At 37.6% G+C, this 22,920-nt stretch overlaps 1 protein-coding gene and 1 pseudogene across 1 annotated transcript in view; one reads left to right on the top strand and one right to left on the bottom strand.

Annotated features, from left to right (window-relative positions):
• The window catches only part of SENP5 (SUMO1/sentrin specific peptidase 5), a 64,921-nt gene that overhangs the window by 4,275 nt on the left and 37,726 nt on the right, over nt 1–22,920 (bottom strand). Inside the window, exons 3-7 of the mRNA XM_005873169.2 lie at nt 22,400–22,505; nt 22,118–22,256; nt 21,808–21,855; nt 19,891–19,968; nt 2,387–2,524 (exon numbers count right to left, since the gene is read on the bottom strand). Coding sequence (XP_005873231.1) covers nt 2,387–2,524; nt 19,891–19,968; nt 21,808–21,855; nt 22,118–22,256; nt 22,400–22,505 — 509 coding nt within the window. The remainder of the gene's footprint in view (nt 1–2,386; nt 2,525–19,890; nt 19,969–21,807; nt 21,856–22,117; nt 22,257–22,399; nt 22,506–22,920) is intronic.
• LOC102263637 lies at nt 9,023–10,496 on the top strand (annotated as a pseudogene).

The raw sequence follows: 22,920 nt of genomic DNA, 5'->3' as shown, positions 1-22,920 counted from the left end.
GGGTAAGAGATCAACCGAAGGACTTGTATGCATGCATATGAGCATAACCAATGGACATAAGATACTGGGGGGTAGGGGAAGCTGGGGTATTGTCAAGGGCGGGGAAAAAAAGGACACATATAAAAAATAAATAAATAAATAAAGTAACTGATCTTCCTTGAGGGGGAAAAAAAAGGGTGCAGAGGTTTCATGAATTAAATTAACCCCCCTAAAGGCAGAGTATATGTATGTGTGTATACATAAGTGTGTGTTTGTATATATATACACACATATACTAGTATACACACATACGTATATTATGCATATATATTTTTTATTGCCATAAACATGTTATACTGTATCATTCCTGCAACTTGCTTTTTAAAACTCAATTATGTCTTGGAGATCTTTCCATGTTAGAACGTGGAGATTTACTGTATTCTTTTTAACTGTAATGATCAGTTTAACAGTATGACTATAATGTACATATTTAGCTAATCTGTTGGCAGAACTAGATTTGGGTTGTTTGGATTTTTTCACTATTAGCAATAACGCTGCAATGAACATCTTGGTGTATGCCTCATTCTTGTATATAAATACATATTTTTATGGAGTAGATACCAAGAAATAGAATTGGTATGCAATAATTTATAAGGTACTTAGAACTGATTAGAATTGCAACTGTTCAAATATACATTCCACCAGAAATATGAGAATGTCTGTTTCCTTACACCCACATTACCAACTGAATACCATTAAATTTTTCCTGATATAGCAGGCAAAAAATGGAACTGTATTTGCATTTCCCATATTTCCTGTAAGGCCAAGCATCTCTCCATACATTTAATGGTTATCTGCATTTTTCCTAAAAATTACTTATTTTAACCTTTGTCTATTTCTATTAGATCCTTCTTTTTCTTAATCATTTGTAGAAGTACTTTATATATTCAGGACAGTGACTATTATATGTCACAAACACTTTCTTCAAGTCTACTTGTCTTTTAACTTTATGGCATACAGAAGTTTTAAATTATGATATGTTATAATTTATCAATCTGTTCCTTTATATCTTTTGCTCTTTTGGTTCTGTGTAAGAATGCCTTCCTACTCTAAGAACATCACATTTTCTGTATTTTACTCTAACTTTTACAGTTTTATATTTAGGTCATTATTCCATCTGAAATTTGTTTTTCTAAATAGTATGAAGTAAAGATCTGTATTTTACTTTTCCAAGAAGACAGCTAATTTTCCCAATGGCATATACTGAATAACCTGTCCTTTCCCAACTTTATCATACACTAAGTTTCCACATATGCATCAGTTGTTTTTAGATTCTTTATGCTGTACCACCAGTTTACTCATCTATTCCTAAATAAATATAAACATAGTTTTCATTATTAAAACTTTATGACATAGCTCTGGCTGGGTAGCTCAGCTGGTTAGAGCATCATCCTGATATGTCAAGGTTGCAGGTTTGATCCCCAGTCAGGGCATATACAAGAATCAACCAATGAATGCACAGATGGGTGGAACAACAAATCAATGTTTCTTTCTCTTCCTCTCCCTCTCTCTCTCCAAAATCAATAAATATTTTTAAATTTTAATTTAAAGAAAAAAAATTATGATGTAGTTTGACATGTAGTAGACCAAGTAATCCTTCCTTCACTATTCTACTTCAAAACTATTTTAGCTGTTCATGCACGTGAATTCTGAAATATGAATCCCATGACAAGCTGATTAGGTTTATTTCAAAATCCTGATGGGAAACTAACTAGGACAGAAACTGGTATATATTAGTTTGGGGAGAACTGATCTCTTTCCAATACTGAGTGTGTCTATCTTTCCATCTATTCAGATTTCCTTTAAATACTTAAGTTTTCATCTTTAAAAATGTCCACATTTTTTTGCTAGGGTATATTCCTGGGTAATTTATGTCTTTGTTGCTTTTGAAAATGGAATCTTTCTGTTTTCAGTCACATTTTCTAACTGGTTCTTGCCAGTGCAGAAAAATTAAGAAACCTACTGAATTTTCTTGCTTTGTATCCCATCTTGTTGAACTCTCATATTTGCCAGTTGATTCTCTTGGTTATAATTCATTCTAAAGAAGTTATTTTGAAGATACAGGCAAATTTCAGCTCTAAAGGGAACGATTTCTATCCACATTCAAAATAAAGTGTTAAGGGAAAGGCATAATAAAATGTGATAACATCCAAATGAATCTCAGAGAGGATCCAGATTATAGACAGCCACCTGTCCTCACGTGGAGAGTCCTCTGGCAGTCCTTTCCTCTGCCAACATTTCAGAGGGGTTTTATGAGAGAAATCGATCCTCCGTGATATCTAGTGCTAAGATAATATTTGGTCAATCACAAGATAAAGGGAAAAAAATGGGCATTATATTAACTTACCTCTACACAAAACTTAAAATGAATGCCTTGCGAATCATAAAATGAAATATTTCGGTTAGAAAGTGTCACAGTAATGAGAGACCAGTGAACTTCCAGGTGAATAGGAATCAACAGAAGACTCTTTTTAAATAAATCCACCTAATCAGGAAAAGAAAAAGAAATGCAGCCATCACCACAGGCTATCCAAATCCACAATAATAAACAGCTGCTTCAATTTCCTGACCTCTGACTTGCCCAAAGTCATAAAACTAGGAAGTGGTGAAGCCAGAATTTGAACCCAGGTCTTAGTCTGAAGCACATATTGTAACTATTACGCTATAATACACAATAAGAAAACTGATGATATAGAAAGCACCGTTTTCCATTTAACCTGCTAAAGCTGTGCTTATCAACTGCCAGGTATGATTTGGCCCCTTATTTTTATGCTTAACTAATTTTCTTGTGTTCATATTTAACCTCGACTCAATTCTTCTTTAGGAAGGAGTCATGGTATTAGAAAATATGGCTATACAGCTTTTTATCTTTCTACAGACACAGTATAGTAAAGATTGTGGGCTCTGAAGTAAGTCTGGTCAAGTTCAAATTGTGGCTCTTCCACTTACTGGCCAGATAACTGGCAATTTTCATAGCTTCTTTGTGCTATGATTTCTTCAGTATAAAATACAGATAACAATAGTACCTACCTTATAAAGTTCTTGAGAGTTATAATAAATGTAAAATGCAAAGAACTGTGCTCAGCACATGATATGTAACTAATAAATCTTAGCTATTACCATTATTACTACCTCGGGTCTCCCAGGTGTCAAAATTGAGAAAAATATCCCTGATAATACTTCACATATCCTATACATCCTAATTCATCCTTTATATCCCAATATGTCCTTTGCAATCTAGGAATATTTGCTATTCCACTCAAAATCCTAGTGTGGATGATATAGTAGTAGGTGTTTAATAAACATTTGTAAGAGAGTTAATAAATTTTTTTTCAGGTATTTTTAAAGATTATTTTAGATATTCCTTGGGTTAAAACAATTACAAGGCTATTTTAAAATACATCAGATTCTTTTTATTTTTTAATTTATTAGGGCGATACTGGTTAACAAAATTATACAGGTCTCAGGTGCACAATTCCACAACACATCACCTGTACACTGTCCTGTGTGTTCACCACCCCAAGTCAAGTCTCCTTACGTCACCACTTATCCCCCCCTCTTCCCCCACAACCACACCAGATTCTTAGCAATGTTCTCAAGCCTTCCTTGCTTTCTGATATTCAGATAATGTCCTGCTCTAGATGAATCTTCTGCTAGTCTACATGACCTTAGAGCAGTGGTTCTCAACCTTGGCTGCACATTAGAATCACCTGGGAATCTTTTTAAAATCCTGATTTCTGGGCCTCATCCTCCGGAAATTATGTTTCTTTGTTATGGGGTGAGGCTAACAAAGAAACAGAATTTCCAGAGGATGGGGCCCAGAAATCAGGATTTTAAAAAGATTCCCAGGTGATTCTAATGTGCAGCCAAGGTTGAGAACCACTGCCTTAGAGCAAAGCACATTAGCACTTCTGCTTTTCAGTTTTTGCATCCACAAACCTGGGAGGTAGATAGAAGGAAATATTAGAAAGGATTGATAACTGGTTCTTTCCAGCTCAAAAATTTTGAATATCTAAAACAAGGAATCATTTAAAATACGGTATTCAATTACACCAAATTTATATTCTTCTCAAAAAGAAACTTTTGGGGAGGAATATACAGCCATGCTGAAGCTTCCTACAGAGAGAGATAGCCTCTGGAAGCTGAGGGCTCCAGTCCTGCCACTATAGGAACTGAATTCTGCCAACAACCTGAATGAGCTTGGAAGATGAGAATGGAGTCTGGCTGAATCCTTGACTGCAGCTTATTGAGACCCTGAGCAGAGGATGTAGTCAAGCCACGCCTCGATCCCTGAGCGTGGGAACTGAGATAATGGCAACATCTCAGCATATGAATCTGGGAAACAGGTGAATGAGAGTGGCCCTGCACTGTTCCCCAGGTGGCCTTTAAAGGTCAGTTGTTTGCAGATTGGAGAATGTATTCATTCCATCCTAGCCAGGAGTGGTATGGCACGCTGTCTGAGGTTCCCAAAGCATCCCCAAATGCCCTGTGTTGGGTAACCACAACAAACAGAAAGGAAAGTGCCAGGCATTAAGGCCCTCCAGAAATTCTCTGGACCAACCTGATCCTCCCAAACACTGAATCATACAACTTAAGAAGCTCCAAAAGCTGGACCACCAAGGTTCACGACATCTATAACACATGGCTGGAGAGAACCTAACCAGAACCGCTTTTAATGATTAAAAAATAGTAAGATTTTTGGAAAACAGTATGGTGATCCCTCAAAATATTAAGAAGGGAACTACCATATGATGTAGCTGTTCCACTTCTGGGTATTCATCCCCATATACTGCGACATTATTTACAATAGCCAAGATATGGAAGCAACCTAATGTCCATAAATGGATGAACGGATACAGAAGATGTGGTATAAAAATAGATTGAAGTATTATTCAGCCACAGGAAAGAATAAAATCTTGCCCTTTGCAACAACCTGAATGGAGTTAGAGGGTATTATGCCAAGTGAAATAAGTCAGATGAAGAAAGATAAATACCACATGATTTCACTTATATGTGGAATCTAAAAGAAAACCCCAAACAAAAACCCAATCTCAGAAATACAGAGAACAGATTGGTAATTACTAGATTGGAAGAGGGTTCGGGGTGGGCAATATGAGTGAAGAGGTCAATTGAGTGGTGATGGATAGTAACTAGATTTTTGATGGCAATCATTTTGTAGTGTATACAGGTGTCAAATTATATTGTACACCTGAAACTTACATAATGTTATATACCAATTTTCCCTCAATAAAAAAATAAGAGAGGAAAAACACCAAACTTTTTAAATTATAGAAACAATTTTTAACATAAGAATTAGCCCTGGGCGGGGTGGCTCGGTTGCGTCATTCCCAAACACTGAAGAATTGTGGGTTTCATTCCCAGTCAGGTTGCGGGTTCCATTCCCGGTGGAGGTGCATGTGGGAGGCAAACTAATTGATGTTTTCTCTCTCTCTCTCCCCCTCCCTCCCTCTTCCTCCCTCGCTCTCAAATAAATTAAAAAATAAAAATTAGAAAATTACAGATGAAAATATAAAACTTCAGTGTGTATCTTTCCAGATCTTTTTCTTCTTTTTTCTAATATATTAATGTTCACACACACACACACACACACACACACAGTTTTACACATATAATTAAGAGTGATGGCCCTGGCCGGGTGGCTCAGTTGGTTGGAGCATCATCCCATCTACCAAAAGAATGCAGGTTCGATTCCAGGTCAGGGCACATACCTAGGTTGCAGGTTAAATCCCCCATGGTGCGTGTACGGGAGGTAACCAATCAATGTTTCTCTCTCACATGGATGTTTCTCTCTCTCTTTCTCCTTTCCTCTCTCTCTAAAATTACTAAAAATATATCCTCAGCTGAGGATTCAAAAAAAAAAAAAAGTGAAGAACCGTTATCTATGCTGCCTACAAAACACTCACATCAGAACTAAAGACACACATCATGAAGGGACTGAAAAAAATATTTCATGAAAATGGAAATGAATAGAAAGCTAGAGTAGCAATACTAATATTAGACAAAATAAACTTTAAACAAGGAAGGGCATTATATAATGATAAAGGGATCAATCTAACAAGAGGATATAGCACTTGTAAACATCAATGCACCCCAAATAGGAACACCTATACATAAAGCAAATATTAAGTGGAATAAAGAGAGAGATTGACAGTATTATAATAATAGTAGGGGACTTTAACCCCTCACTTACAATGGATAGAAATAACAAGGAGCCCAGCCAGTGTGGCTAAATGGATTGAGCACCGTCCTATGTACGAAGAGATCACTGGTTTGATTGTTGGACAGGGCACATGCCCGGATTGTGGGCTTGATCCCCAGTAGGGTGTGTACAGGAGGCAGCTGATCTATGTTTCTCTCTCATCGATGTTACTCTCTCTTGCCCTCTCCCTTCCTCTCTATCTAAAAAAACAACAACACACAACCATAATTTAAAGAAATAAAATAAAAAGAACTAACAAGGAAACTCTGGCCTTAAATGACACATTATACCACATGGAATTAATAAACATATACAAAACATTACATCCAAAAACAACAGAATACACATTCTTTTCAAGTGTACATAGAACACTCTCCAGGACAGATCACATGTTTGTCCACAAAAAGTCTCAATAAATTTAAGACTGAAATCATATCAAGCACTGTTTTCTACCATAATGCTATGGATCTAGAAAACAATTATAAGACAAAAACTGGAAAAAACACATAAACACATGGAGGCTAAAAAACATGCTATTAGCCTGGCTGCTGTGGCTCAGTGGTTGAGTGTCGACCTATGAACCAGGGGTGACAGTTCAATTCCCGGTGGGGGCACATGCCCGGGTTGCAGGCTGGTCCCCAGTAGGGGACATGCAGGAGGCAGCTGATCAATGATTCTTTCTCATCACTGATGTATCTATCTCTCTCTCCCTCTCCTTTCCTCTCTGAATTCAATAAAAAAATATTTTTAAAAATGCCATTAAACCACCAATGAGTATAAAAAGAAATTAAAGAGGAATTAAAAATATATCTTGAGACAAATTAAAATGAAAACACACATTCCAAAATCTATGTAATATAGCAAAGGCAGTTCTAAGAAGAAAGTTTATACTGATACAGGCGTACCTCAAGAAACAAGAAAAATCTCAAACAATCTAACCTTACATCTGAAGGACCTAGAAAAATAAGAGCAAACAAAGACAAAGTGGGAGAAAGAAAATAATGAAGACCAGAGTGGAAATAAATAAAACAGAGACTTAAAAAACAGCAGCAAGATTAATGAAACTAAGAGCTGGTTCTTTAAAAAATAAATTGCCTGGCTGGTGTGGCTCAGTGGTTGCACGCTGACCTATGAATCAGGAGGTCAGGGTTCAATTCCCAGTCAGGGCATATGCCTGGGTTGTGGGCAAAATCCCTAGTGGGGGCACGCAGGAGGCAGCCAATTGATGAATCTCTCTCATCACAGATGTTTCTATCTCTCTCTCCCTCTCCCTCTCTGATATCAATATATTTTTAAAATACCAATGCATTTTTCATAGAACTAGAACAAATAATATTAAATTTTATATCACAAAGACCCTGAATAGCCAAAGAAATCTCGAGGAAGAAAACAAAATTAGATATATCATGCTCCTTGATTTCAAATTATACTACAAAGCCACAATAATCAAAATAGTATGTACTGGCACAAGAATAGATACATAGGTCAATGGAATATAACAGAGAGCCCAGAAATAAATTCACACCTATATGGCCAATTAATCTATGACAAAGGGGAATATACTATGGGGAAATGACAGTCTCTTCAATAAATGATGTTGGAGCCCTGACCGGTTTGGCTCAGTGGATAGAGCGTCGGCCTGCGGACTCAAGGGTCCCAGGTTCGATTCCGGTCAGGGGCATGTGCCTTGGTTGCGGGCACATCCCCAGCGGGGGATGTGCAGGAGGCAGCTGATCGGTGTTTCTCTCTCATCGATGTTTCTAACTCTCTATCCCTCTCCCTTCCTCTCTGTGGAAAATCAATAAAATATACTTAAAAAATAAAAATAAAAAAATAAAAATAAATGATGTTGGAAAACTGAATAGATACTTACAAAAATTGAAAACCAGACCACTTTTTACACTATGTATGTAAAAATAAACTCAAAATAGATTAAAGACTTACATGTAAGACTCAAAACTATAAAACTCCTAGAAAAAAGCATAAGCAATAAACTCTTTGGCATCAGTCTTAGCAATATTTTTTTTGGATATAGTCTTAGCAATATTTTTTTGGATATGTCTCCTTAGGCAAAACAGCAGCAAAAATAAACAAATGGGACTACATTAAACTAAAAAGGTTTGACAGAACAAAAAAACCCAACAAAACCAAAAGACAACCTACTGAATGGGAGAAGATAATTTTCTTTTCTTTTTTTTTTTTTATTAAATCTTTATTGTTCAGATTACATTTGTTCCTCTTTTTTTTTTTCCCCTCCATAACTCCCCTCCTCCCAGTTCCCGCCCCCCCCTCCGCCCTCACTCCCCCCCCCCTGTCCTCATCCATAGGTGCACGATTTTTGTCCAGTCTCTTCCCGCATCTCCCATTTCCCTTTCCCCCCCAAGAATAGTCAGTCCATTCCCTTTCTATGGCCCTGATTCATTATAATCACCAGTTCATTCTGTACATCAGATTATTTATTCACTTGATTCTTAGATTCACTTGTTGATAGATGCATGTTTGTTGTTCACAATTTGTATCTTTACCTTTTTGGGAGAAGATAATTTTCAAATGATATGTCTAATAAGGGATTAATATCCAAAATATATAAAAAACTCATACAATTTAACATAAAAAACACAAAGAATCCAATTTAAAATGGGCAGAGGACCTGAATAGACAGTTCTCTAAAGATGATAAACAGATGGCCAACAGACACATGGAAAGATGCTCCACATCATTCTACAGAGAAATACAAATCAAAACCATGAAATAACACCTCATACCTGTTAGAATGACTATTATCAAAAAGACAACAGAGTGGTGCTGCTTTTCCCTGGTGTGATTCTGTCCTGCACATCCATTCTGCAGAAAAGTGGTTGTTGCTATCTGTCTGTCCGCCTTTTCTCCCACCTAATTGCATGCCACCACTCCATGGAGGATTCAATGGACATGGACATAAGCCCCCTGAGGCCCCAGGACTATCTTTTCAGTTTTTAACTAAAGACCGACTAAGAGCCCTGGCTGGTGTGGCTCAGTTGGTTGAGTGTTGTCTTGTGCACTGAACGGTTGCCAGTTCATTCCTGGTAGGGCACATACCCAGGTTGTGGGTACAATCTCTGGTCCGGGTGCGTATAGGAAGCAACTCATCGATGTTTCTCTCTCTCTCTCCCTCTCCCTTCCCCTCTCTCTCTAAAGTCAATTTTTAAAATAAAACTTAAAAAGACCAACAAAGGTTATCATTTCAAGATGGAGAATGATAAAAATGAGCAACGATTATCTTTAAGAACTGTCAGTTTAGGGGCTGGTGCAAAGGATGAATTGCACATTGTTGAAGCAGATAATGAATTATGAAGGCAGTCCAATTAAAGTAACAATTGTCTTATGGTCGAAGTGTGGTTCAGGGCCTATAAGTATTAGTGGAGAGCACTTAGTAGCTGTGGAGGAAGAAGCAGTCAGAAGATGAGAGGAGGAGGAAATGAAACTCCTAAGTACGTCTGCTAAGTGTTCTGCCCCTGGAAGTGGTAGCAAGGTTCCACAGAAAAAAGGTAAAAGTTGCTGCTGATGAAGATGAGGATGATTAAGACGAGGATGATGATTTTGAGGATGAGGAAGCTGAAGAAAAAACTCCAGTAAAGAAATCTATATGAGATACTCCAGCCAAAAATCAAACCATAATGGAAAAGACTTAAAACCATCAACACCAAGATCAAAAGGTCAAGAATCCTTCAAAAAAAATGGGGAAAAATCCTAAAACACTAAAAGGACCGAGTTCTGTAGATGATATTAAAGCAAAAATACCAGCAAATAGAAAAAGGTGGTTCTCTTCCCAAAGTGGAAGCCAAGTGCATCAGTGATGTGAATTGCTTCCAGATGACTGACCAGGAGGCTAGTCAAGGTCTCTGGCAGTGGAGGACGTTTCTTTAAGAGAATAGTTTAAACAGTTTGTTAAAATTTTCCGTCTTATTTCATTTCTGTAACAGTTGATATCTGGCTGCCCTTTTCATAATGCAGAGTGAGAACTTTCCCTACCCTGTCTGATAAATGTTGTCCAGGTTCCATTGCCAAGAATGTGTTGTCCAAATTGCCTGATTCGTTTTAAAGTGAAACTCCACCCTTTGCTTGGTTTTAACTATGTATGAAATGTTACAATAGGACATAGTAGTAGTGAAGGTCAGACAAATGGAAATGGTGGGAAGACAAAAATATACACATGAAATAAACTCAGTATTTTATTTTTTAAATATATTTTTATTGATTTCAGAGAGGAAAGGAGAGGGACAGAGAGATAGAAACATCAATTATGAGAGAGAATCATTGATCAGCTGCCTCCTACACACCCCCTACTGGGGATCAAGCCAGCAACCCAGGCATGTGCCCTTGACCAGAAATGAACCCGGAACCCTTCAGTCTGTAGGCCGATGCGCTAAGCCAAACCAGCTAGGGCTAAACTCAGTATTTTAATAAAGTAAAAAAGAAAAGACTAAATATTGATGAGGATGTAGATAAAAGGAAACCCTAGTGCACTGTTGGGGGGATTGTAATCTGGTACAGCTACTATAGAAAACAGTATGGAGATTCCGCAAACATTTAAAAATAGAACCACCATGTGACCCAACAATTCCACTTATGGGAATTTATCTAAAGAAACTGAAAACACTAATTCAAAAAGACATATGCACACCTATGTTCACTGCCGCATTACTTATAATAGGTAAAATATGGAAGCAACCTAGGTGTCCATCGATAAAGATGATGTGATACACACACACACATATACACACACTGGAATGTTATTCAGCCACTAAGAAAAAAAGAAAAGAAAAAGAAATCTTACCATTTATGATAACATAGATGAACCTAGAGGGTATAATGCTAAATGAAATAAGCTGGACAGAAAATGACAAATACTGTGTGATTACACTTATATAGGGACTTTAAAAAAATAAAACAAATACTAAACAAACTCACAGTTACATAGAATAAACTGATGGTTTCCAGAGAGAGGAGTGGGGTGGGGGTAGAGGGATGAGCAAAAAAGGTGAAGGGGATTAAGAAGTACAAATTGCCAGTTATAAAATAAGTCACAGGTGTATAATGTGCAGCACAGAGAACAGAGTCAATAATCCTATCTAATAAAGAGGTAATATGCAAACTGACCATCACTCCAACACAAGATGGCCACCCCCATGTGGTCAAAGATGGCCACCACCATGTGGACACAAGCCGGCAGGGGAGGGCAGTTGTGGGTGATCAAGCCTGCAGGGGAGGGCAGTTAGGGGGGGACCCAGGCCTGCAGGGGAGGACAGTTGGGGGTACCCGGGCTGGCAGGGGAGGGCAGTTAGGGGTGACTGGGCCGGCAGGGGAGGGCAGTTGGGGGCAACCAGGCTTGCAGGGGAGAACAGTTGGGGGGACCCAGGCCTACAGGGGAGGGCAGTTAGGGGCAATCAGGCTGGCAGGGGAGCAGTTAGGCATCAATCAGGCTGGCAAGGGAGTTGTTAGGAGGTGATCAGGCTGGCAGGCAGAAGCAGTTAGGGACAATCAGGCTGGCAGGCAGGCAAGTGGTTGGGAGCCAGCAGTCCTGGATTGTGAGAGGGATGTCCGGCAGTCGGACATCCCTTTCAGGGTCCCAGATTGGAGAGGGTGCAGGCTGGGCTGAGGGACACACCCCTTCCATGCATGAATTTCGTGCACCGGGCCTCTAGTATCATAACTAAGTATAGCAACAGATGTTTTCTAGATTTATCATGGTGATCACTTCATAAGGTATATAAATATTGAATCACTATGTTGTACACCTGAAACAAATATAATATTGTACTAGTGGCCCGGTGCACAAAATTCGTGCACATTAAAAGGGAATTAATTAGAGGAAATATTTTAATATTGCTATTTGCCCTTTCTCTATAATAGAAGTGTCAGAGATGAAAGAAAATTAGTAAAATGTATATGAAAATCTTCCTCCTGTCAGAGTCTGGGGTGGACCGTGGGGCCAGAGTCAAGTCCCCACCCACCCATGTGCTCCTCGAAATCACGCGAGACCCAGACCCGGCCAGCCCCACTCCATTTGGCGAGATCCAGACCCGGCTGGACCCACCCCGTCAAGCCCCACCAGGTGGGGGGCGCAGCCTCAGCCTGGCGCAGGGCAGGGGGCATGGCCTGAGGTCCCCCGTCAAGCCCTACCGGCAGGGGGCGCGGTCTGAGATCCCCCAGCCTGGCACCAGGGTGGGGAGTGTGGCCTGAGGTCCCCTGTCAAGCCCCACGGGGACAGAGGGGGGGGGCACAGCCTCAGGTCCCTGCTGATTGCTCGTTAAGGCTCGTTATGGGAACTTGGCCTCCACTGTGGGTGCAGCCATCTTGTGTTACGGAAACACCTGCCTTTGCTGTGGGCGCTGCCATCTTTGTGGTGGAGTGATGGTCAATTTGCATATTCCCTCTTTATGGCTGCCAACTATATATTTTTTTAAAATGTGTGTGGCAGATTGTATTGATCCCAAAAATATATTTTAAAAAAGAATAAAATACTGAGTTTATTCCATATGTATATTTTTGTCTCCCTAGATTGTATTGATCCCAATTATTTGTATTCCTCCCTATAAAAGAATTATACAGAACTGCCTATTGCCATGTGGCTCCAAGTGACCCTCGCAGGGGGAGAAATGTATTCCTGTTACGTGATTTGCTTTAATCAATGTACTGTAAACAGAACTGAAGTTATGTCATGACCAAGCTGAAGCTTCAAGAGCTATCATGTGGCCCTGAGATTGGAATGTCCTAAGATTAGGTGCTGCTCCTTCAGTCTGAGTCCCATTAAAAAAATAGATGCATCCATGTACATAGAAAAGAGTCTAAATGTATATGAACCACATTAAAGAGGTATATATGTGTGCATCTTAAAAAAATAAAAATTAAAGACAAGACACCATAAAATTATCTCTTCAGATGCAGGAAAACCATTTGATAAAACTCCACATCCATTTTATAATTAAAAACTGTCAGCAAACTATGAATTGAAGAAAACTTCCTTATCTTAATAAAGAGCACCTACAAAAAAACCTACAGCTGACATTGTAACTATTAGTGGATAACTCAATGCTTTCCTCCTAAGATTGAGAACAAGGCAAAGATGTCCTCTTTCATTACTTCGATTCAACAGTGTACTAGAAGTCCTAGCAATAAGGCAAGAAAAAAATGACATACAGTTTGGAAAGAAAGAAAGAAAAGTCACTACTTACAAACATTACTTCCTATGAACATCCCACAGAATCCACAAAAAACACCTCCTAGAACCAGTGAGTGAGTTTGGCAAGGTCACTGGATATAGGCTCAACATATAGAAATCAATTGTTTTTCTGCATACTAACAGCACACAATTGAAAGATAAAAATTTAAAAATTCTGTTTATAGCAGTTTCAGAAATATAAATGCTTAGGGATACATTTTAAAAACATGTACAAGACCTGCACACTAAGAATTACAAAACAGTCCTGGCTGGGTGGCTCAGTTGGTTGGAGCATCATCCTATACACCAAAAGGCCCAGGGCACATAACCAGGTTGCAGGTTTGATCCCCTCGCATATGGGAGGCAACGAATCGATGTTTCTCTCTCATATGTATGTCTCTCACTCTCTCTCATCAATAAAAATATGTCCTCAAAAAATATATACATATCCTCAGGAGAGAATTAAATAAGATAGAAGAAAAAAATAATTACAAAATATTGCTGAGAAAAATTAAAGTCCCAAACAAATGAAAAATATGCCAGTTCATGGTTTGGAAGATTTGATATTGTCAAGGTAGCCATTCTCCACAAATGAACATACAAAGTAAATACAATACCAATAATAACTCAGCAAATTAAAAAAACACACACCAAAAACAGAAATTGACAAACTGATTCTAATATTTATGCAAAGAACATTATATTAGCATAATATAATGATATAAGCATAAGAACAAATAAAGAGATTAATGTAAGAGAACATAAAGTCCAGAAATAGACCTACACATATATGATCAATTGATTTTCTACGAAGTTGCCAAAGCAATTAAACTGGGAAAGAGAAGTCTTTTCAGCAAATGACATTGGAACAACTGGATATTCATATGGGGGGGGGGGAGAACCTTGATCTCTACCTCATGTCTTACACAAAAATTTAGATATATTAGAGATGTAAATATAAAACCTAAAAGCTATAACGCTTTAGATTGGTTATACAAATCAAGAACTATAAAAGAAAAAAGTATGGTAAATTAGGTTTCATCAATATTTATAATCTCTATTCATCAAAAGACATGGTTAAAAAAATAAGTAAAAAAGCCAGACTAAAAGAAAACAATCACAAAACAGATCTGACAGAAGACTTATATCCAGAACCCAATGATAAGCTTTTCTTTACTTTAAACCTTTCAATTATATCCTTCACCCATTTTTCTGTTTGTGGGGTCTTTTTCTTATTGATTTGTAGAAAAAGCCCTTTATACATTAAGAAAATTAGTTCTGTGGCCTTGGCCAGGTAGCTTAGTTGGTTAGAGCATCATCCCAATATGCCAAGGTTGGGGATTTGATCTTTGGTCAGGGCACATACAAGAATCAACCAATGAATGCATAAATAAGTACAACAACAAATTTATCTTTCTTTCTCTTCCCCTTCCTCTCTCTCTCTAAAATCAATAAAGACAAAAAGAAAATTAGTTTTGTGATATGAATTACAAATATTTGTCCCGGTTTATTTGTCCTTTTACATTGCTCCTATTTTTAAATGCAAAATTATTTTTCTTTTTAATGTAATTGAATTAATTTTGTTTATAGCATCTGAGTTTTAAGTTGTATAGAGAATAGACTTCACTATCCTGACATTGTTTTTTAAAAATTCTCTTATGGATTCTCTTCTTACTTTCACTATTTCATTTTTGTTGCATTTAAATCCTTAGTCATTCTGTAATTTAATTTTACTTAATTCTTCTATTTTTCATTTTTTCCTTAATAATAAAGGCATTTGTGGCCATTAACTTTCTCAAAACAGCTTTTCATAGTAGTTGGTAAGATGTACTTCCCTTTCCATCCCTTTCTAGACAGTTTGTATATAAGTTACTTTTTTATTTTCTTTTGGACCCAACAGTTATATCTAGTAACGTGTGCATCTATAAAATCTTCAAATTATTAAGATTTAAACCACTTTTTTATTTATTTTAATTAGATTGAATTGTGATCAAGAAATAATATATGTAGCCCTAACCGGTTTGGCTCAGTGGATAGAGCATCAGCCTCTGGACTCAAGTGTCCCAGATTCAATTCCGGTCAAGGGCATGTACCTTGGTTGCGGGCACATACCCAGTGGGGAGTGTGCAGGAGGCAGCTGATCAATGTTTCTAACTCTCTATCCCTCTCCCTTCCTCTCTGTAAAAAATCAATAAAATATATTTTACAAAATAAATAAATAATATATGTACTTTGTTGCCAAGTATACAATCAATTTTTACAAATGTTTCTTAAAGGAATAAATGTATATTTTCTTTTTGAGAGGTATAAAGATCTAGTATATATCTATTAAACCAAATATATTGGTTGTATTCTTTTTTTTTATGATCTTTTTTTAATCTATTAGATTTGTCCAACCATGAGAGAGGTCTCCCGCTATCATTATTTTATCAATCTTTACGTTTCTATATATTGAAATTATCATAGTTTACTTTTCACCTTAAATTCTACCTCAAATGTTATTAATACTGCTAGTTCTTTTTTTATGTGTGTGTGACTTCCTTCTTCTGATTTGCATTTGCCTTCTACCTCTTTAACTGTTGCTTTATTTTCAACCTTTCTTTTTCATATTATTTCTTATATACAGCATAAAAATGAATTTTGTGACTTAATCCAATCTGAAAGGATCCAGAAGACAGAATAACTTAATTCATTCTATTTAATGAAATGACTTGCATACTTGATTTTAGTCCTTTTCTCTCGTGTTTATTTTTCCATGAGTGTACAGGCATACTTCATTTTATTGCTCTTCACTTTACTGTGCTTTGCAGATATTGCATTTTTTTACAAATTGAAGGCGTATGCCCTGACCAGTTAGGCTCCGTGGATAGAGCGTCAGCCTGCGGACTGAAGGGTCGCAGGTTCGATTCCGGTCAAGGGCATGTACCTTGGTTGTGGGCACATCCCCAGTAGGGGGTGTGCAGGAAGCAGTTGATCGATGTTTCTCTCTCATCGATGTTTCTAACTCTCTATCCCTCTCCCTTCCTCTCTGAAAACAATAAATAAAATATATTTTTTTAAAAAAACAAACAAAAAAATTGAAGGCTTGTGGCAACCTTGCATTGAGCAAGTCTGTTGGTGCCATTTCCCAACAGGCCTGAATGGTTAGCATTTTTTAGCAATAAAGTGTTTTCTAATTAAGGCATGTACTGTTTTCTTAAGGACATATGCTATTGTACACTTAACAGACTACAGTATAATGTGAACATAACTTTTACAGGCATGGGGAAACCCCAAAATTAGTGTGAATCACTTTATCATGATATTCACTTTATTGCAGTGGTCTGGAATTGAACCCACAATATCTCCAGGGTATTTTATCATGCTATTTATAACCTTTCTCTATTCCACATTACATATGATCATTTTTCCTTATCTATATAACTTTTCCTGGTTAAGTAGCATCCTATTAAACGGATGTATATTATTTATTTGACCAATCCCCTATTAATTGTCCTCAATTTTTTCTAATGTAAACACCACCATAGCCCATTCCGGTGGTATAAGCCACACACTTGGAAGTCATCTTTCACATTTCCTTCTCCTCCATCCCCATAACCAATCCATCACCAAATCCTGTTAATTTTACTTCCTAGATCACACTCTTATTTGTGTACATCTCCCATCTCCTGCTACTATTCTATCCCAAAGTACCATCAAGCCCTAGCTGGGTTGACTCAGTGGATAGAGCATCGGCCTGCGGATCAAAGGGTCCCAGGTTCGATTCTGGTCAAGAGCACATGTGTGGGTTGCAGGTTCAATCCCCAGAGAATCATTTGATCAATGATTCTCTCTCATCATTGATGTTTCTATCTCTCTCCCTTTCCCTTCCTCTCTGAAATCAATAAAAATGTATTTTATAAACAATACCATCAATCTGCTGTTCTACCCACATCAACTTTGCTCCCACATTCATTCATATTCATCAGTGCTGCTAGTCTACAAACTGGATGATGTCCCACCTAAAACCCTTCTATAGATTCCTATACATTATGGGTAAATTTCAAAACACAGATTCAAGGCCCTACATCTCTGGATCAGATCCACTTCACTCTCTCTCCCTCCCTCCCACTCTCTCTAAAAATGAATGGAAAAAATATCCTGCCTGCTTAATCGCTCTTAACCACTCGCCTGCCTGCCTGATCGCCCCTAACCACTTGCCTGTCTGCCTGATCGCCCCTAACCATTCTGCCTGCCTGCCTGATGGCCCCTAACTGCTTGCCTTGCCTGTCTGATGGCCCCTAACTGCTTGCCTTGCCTGTCTGATGGCCCCTAACTGCTCGCCTTGCCTGCCTGATCACCCCTAACCAATCTGCCTGCCTGCCCACCCCTAACCGCCTCTGCCTTGGCCCCCGCCGCCACGGCTTTGTCCAGAAGTTTGTCTGGAATGACGTCCAGAAGGTCTTTTGGCTGTCCAGTCTAATGTCCATATTATACTTTCATTATTATAGACTAAAGGCCTGATGCACAAAAATTTGTGCAAGAGTAGGCCTTCTTTCCCCCAGGTGCCGGCACCGCCTTCCCTCCGGCACCCAGAACCCAGGCTTCCCTTCTCCAGCTGCCCGCAGGCACCCGGAACCCGGGCTGGCTTCCCTCCCTCTCTGGCTTCGTCAGGAAAGACATCTGGAATGACTTCTGGTTTAATTAGCATATTACCTTTTTATTATTATAGATAATGACTATCTGTGTGTTTACCATGTACCTAGTGGTTTACATGCATTATGTCATTTATCCTCACAATAAGGTAAATACTATTCATATTCTTTTTTTACAGATAAGGAAACTGAAGCTTATAAAAGTTAAGTAATTTACTCTGGCTGGGTAGCTCTGTTGGTTAAAGCATCATCCTGATACACCAGGGTTGCCGGTTCGATCCCAGTCAGGACAAATATAAGAATCAATGAATGAATGAATGCATAAATAGGTGGAACAACAAACCAATGTTTCTCTCTCAAATTAATCAATAATTTTTTTTTAAATTAAGTAATTTGCCCAAGGTCTTACAACTAGGTAAGTGGCTAAACTATGATCTGAACCTAGGTCTGATTTCTAAATTCATTATATCTACTTCCTCAGACTTGCACTCTTCAACCATATTTCATATATGTTGGCACTACTAATGATGCCTTGAATAGTAATGTTCAATCAGGTATTTTTGTACTTTACAAAAAGTTATTTCCATCTACTCTTAAGATTTACTCTTAATTTCTCTAACCCATTCAGTATAAAAAGTAAAAAGTTATATGCCCTGGCTGGTTGCTCAGTGGTTAGAGTATTGACCCAAGAACCAAAGGGTCCGGGTTCGATTCCTGGTCAAGGGCAAGTATCTGGGTTGTAGGCCTGATTCAAGGCCAGGTCAGAGCATGTGCAGGAGGCAACCAATTGATGTGTCTCTCTCACATTGATGTTTCTCTCTCTCTCTCTCCCTCCCACTCTCTCTAAAAATGAATGGAAAAATATCCTCGGGTGAGGATTAACAACAACAACAAAAAGTAAAAAGTTATAGTATCTCTAGACCAGCTATTTTCAATTCGTGTGCTACAAGAATTTTTAAAACATGCAATACTTACTAGTCAGAGCACTGACTTCTTTTCCCCTAGACTGTCAAATAAAAAAATGACAGCAGCCAACACAACAATAGCCATCTGGTGTTAATGAATCAAAATTATAGTTATTTTTAAAATCAGATAGGCAAAAAATATAACATATTCTTTTGTGTGCTACAGAATTTTAGTAATTAGTTTATGTGTGCCATGAGATGAAAAAGGTTGAAAATTGTTGCTCTAGGCTTATGACTATGAAATTTGAACTTGTTGGTAATTTTGTCAAAATATCAAAAAATAGCTGTGGTCAGTGTGACTCAGTTGGTCGGATGTCGTACCTTGCATCAAAAGGTTGCCAGTTCGATTCCCAGTCAGGGCACATGCCAGGGTTGCTGGCTTGATGCCCAGCAGGCGGTATTGCAGGAGGCAGTTGATCAATGATTCTCATCATTGATGTTTCTATCTCTCCCTCTCCCTTCCTCTCTAAAATCAATAAAAATATATATATTTCAAAAAAGATTGAAAGTGATTTTAGGGATTACTCTGATTTATCATTTTGATAAATAAGCAATCTATAGCCCAAACTGTCTTGTCCAAGTTGTACATTAAGCTAATAGTAGTACAAACCATTAACTTTCTGCCCAGTGCTTTGTTATAGCACATTCCAATCAAGTGGAAAGACTCAATTTTACTAGGGTCTTATCTTTCGAACAAGATTTAAAAGAAACAATAAAAAACTTTCACATTAAAGTCTGTTTCTACTTAACATCACATTGGTAATAAAGTTCTTATACTTCCACTCAAAGTGGATTATCATCTACATTTCAAATTTAGAATAAAGAGAATACCTTTTTAGTCCATCTTTTTACTCCATTATATCCTTTGGTTACCAGCTGTCTATGAAAAAAGCTGTTGAAGAAGTGAACCTAGAAGAGACATCAAATACAAGCACCCAGATTATATTAGACTGTGCCCAGGTTTAACTTAAAAAAAAAGGGAAATTTTAAAATCCTTAAATATAAGATAAACAAAAAGGTGAGGGGAATTCTCTTCTTTAAAATAATAACCAAAATATAAAAAATACATTGCATGGTTCTCATAAGTTAGAACTTGAATGGACAGTAAACAGATTACCTGAATCCAATCAAGTAGACAAGCAACCTGACAGATTTCTCCAAATCAGGTGATAAAGTTAAAAGAGGCTATGAAAGAATGAGGTATAATGAGGTAATCCTTGGACTAAAAGGATATGGATTACAAAACTAACCTCCTATGAAGAATGTGAATTTGGGAATTCTTGTTGTCATAACAACTATAAAAAGGCCATAGCTTAATCATTTCTAGCACTGAAAGAATTATTCTAGTCATATGGAGCATCATGTCCTGCATACATGGCTTCGGAGTTCTGGCTTCTAAATTAGTATCAGCCCACCTGAGACAGTAAACAATTGTGGTCTTAAGTGTTTCCTCAATAACTTTGACTCACTTGAAATGATAAAATTGTTCTCTTCCTGTTGAGGTTCTCAGGATGTGGTCACCAGAACACAAGCATTATCAGCATCACCTGGGAACTTGCCAAAATGTAAATTCTGAAACTCTACCCTAGACCTACTGAAGCACAAACTCTGAGGTTGAGGCTCAGCAATCTGGTTTTATAAACTTTTCAGAGGATTCTGATGCACATATATTTTGAGAACCATGTAGCTTAAGATATTGGTTTTTAAAAGAGCTTACAGTAGCTATTTCTAGAGCAGTGAGTCTCAAACTTTGTATGCATCAGAATCTGGAATGCAATCTGACAGATTAGCTTTATGATTCTAATTTAAAATACTTAACATATTTGTGATTTTAAGTGGAAAGTTATGACATTTTGTCTATTTTCATAAATAGTGTTGCAATCTGAGATTCATTACATTACCTGTTTAAACTATCAGACTTACAAAAGTTTATAAAGTACTTCGAAAAGTTTTGCTCATTGAAATCAAAGGCTGCTCACTAAACAATTTGAGTACTCAGAAAGAAATTAATATATTACATTTTAAGAATAGTTTTAATATGTAACTAAGCTCTTAAGGGCATTTTATAATTTAGTTTGTATTTGAATTGAGTATCAAAGATTAATCCAAAATAAAGTGAAGCTGAATACTACTTTACCACTTTTTAAAAGATAGTAAAACTAAGTTAAATTTTAAAGCTTAAAGCAAATAGTCCCTTTTGTGCATCTTCCACTAAGAAAAAGCCTTCTCAAGATATCAACAACCAGCCCTAGCCAGTTTGGCTCAGTGGATAGAACATCGGCCTGTGGACTGAAGGGCCCTAGGTTTGATTCCGGTCACGGGCATGTACCTTGGCTGCAGGCTCCTCCCTGGCCTGGGCCCTGGTCAGGCCCTGCAGGAGGCAACTAATCTGTGTGTTTCTCTCATATCAATATTTCTCTCTGTCTTTCCCTCTCTCTTCTACTTACCCTAAAAATCAATGGAAAAATATCCTCTGTGGTGAGGATTAAAAAAAAAAAAAAAAGATACCAACAACCATATCTACTTTGAAACAAATAAGCAGGAAAACACCAGCATCATGACTTTCTTATGCAGAAGTGATTTTGTAGAACGTATGCCCAAACCTAGCACCTGATCAAGATAAAATTAATCCTTTTCAAAAAAATCCAAGTGATATCAAATAATTATATAAAGTGTTTGTTTTTTAAAAACAACACTTTTTAATATACAAGGACTCTTGCTCCTAAAGAAGAGTAAGTTTTCACTTACTTTGTCTGGGACTGCATCCATTATCAGCTCACCGTACATATTAATGACCTATAAAGAAGCCAACATAAAACCAGCTTACTAACCCTATACAATTTAGAACATCCCACTCAGAATGAATAACACATTGATACTGCTAACAGTAATCAAACCTTTTGGATAGTGGGGTTAGAGAATGAGTCACTTCAGTAAGGAATAAAGAATCCTTGATTCCAAAAGATAACTGTGAGGCCAACCCAGAAGTTATTTATTATATTTTGTTGTCCAACATCCTCTGCAACTTTTCCATGATGAGAACCTACAATACACTAACCTGGTCATTCAGCCAATTCTGACCATCCAGTGTCGCCAGATCATCCATATCTAGCATGTGCTTATTGTAGAAGACACGGAAGTTGCATTTTTGATGTCTGGCCCGATAGTTTGTTATTTCCCTATTGATAAATGGTTTTCTGAAACAGAAAGATTTTGAAATAGAAGATTAAAAACATGAGTTCTACTCAATTTATTGCTAAGCATCTTTTTTTAATCAAGAAAAAAGTCATATATGCTAAATTTTATTGTCAAGGGCTTAACTTAAGCATCATTGACAAACCTATTAGAAAAGTCTTCATTAAAGACATCTTTTAATCTTCCAAGGACATCTTTTTCACTGAGTGGAACCAAACTGCCATACTTCTTCATAACCTCATCTAGGAACCCTTAAATAAAGAAAGAAAGATTAAGGTGGAAAAACCATTTTCAGCAGTCATTCTCCCAATACTTAACCTATATTTAACCTATAGTACTACATATATCATACTATTAAAAAATCTTTGCCCTGGCTGGTGTGTCTTATTGGTTAGAGATCAGCCCATGCACCAAAGGGTCGAGGGTTCAATTCCTGGTCAAGGGCACATACCTGGGTTGCAGGTAAGTGCGGGAGGCAATCAATCAATGTATCTCTCTCACCTAGATCTCTCTCTCCCCCCCCCCCACTACCCCCCTCGGGGTGAGGATTAACAACAACAAAATCTTTCAAAAATATTTTTTTATTGATTTCAGAGATGAAGAGAGAGACAGAAACATCAATGATGAGAATCATTGATCGGCTTCCTCCTGCACGCCTGGGCATGT

The sequence above is a fragment of the Myotis brandtii genome, unplaced genomic scaffold (genome assembly GCF_000412655.1).
Source record: "Myotis brandtii unplaced genomic scaffold, ASM41265v1 scaffold4, whole genome shotgun sequence".
Taxonomy (NCBI): Eukaryota; Metazoa; Chordata; class Mammalia; order Chiroptera; family Vespertilionidae; genus Myotis; species Myotis brandtii.
The sequence above is the reverse complement of the archived record's forward strand: the minus strand, read 5'-3'. Positions and strand labels throughout refer to the sequence as shown.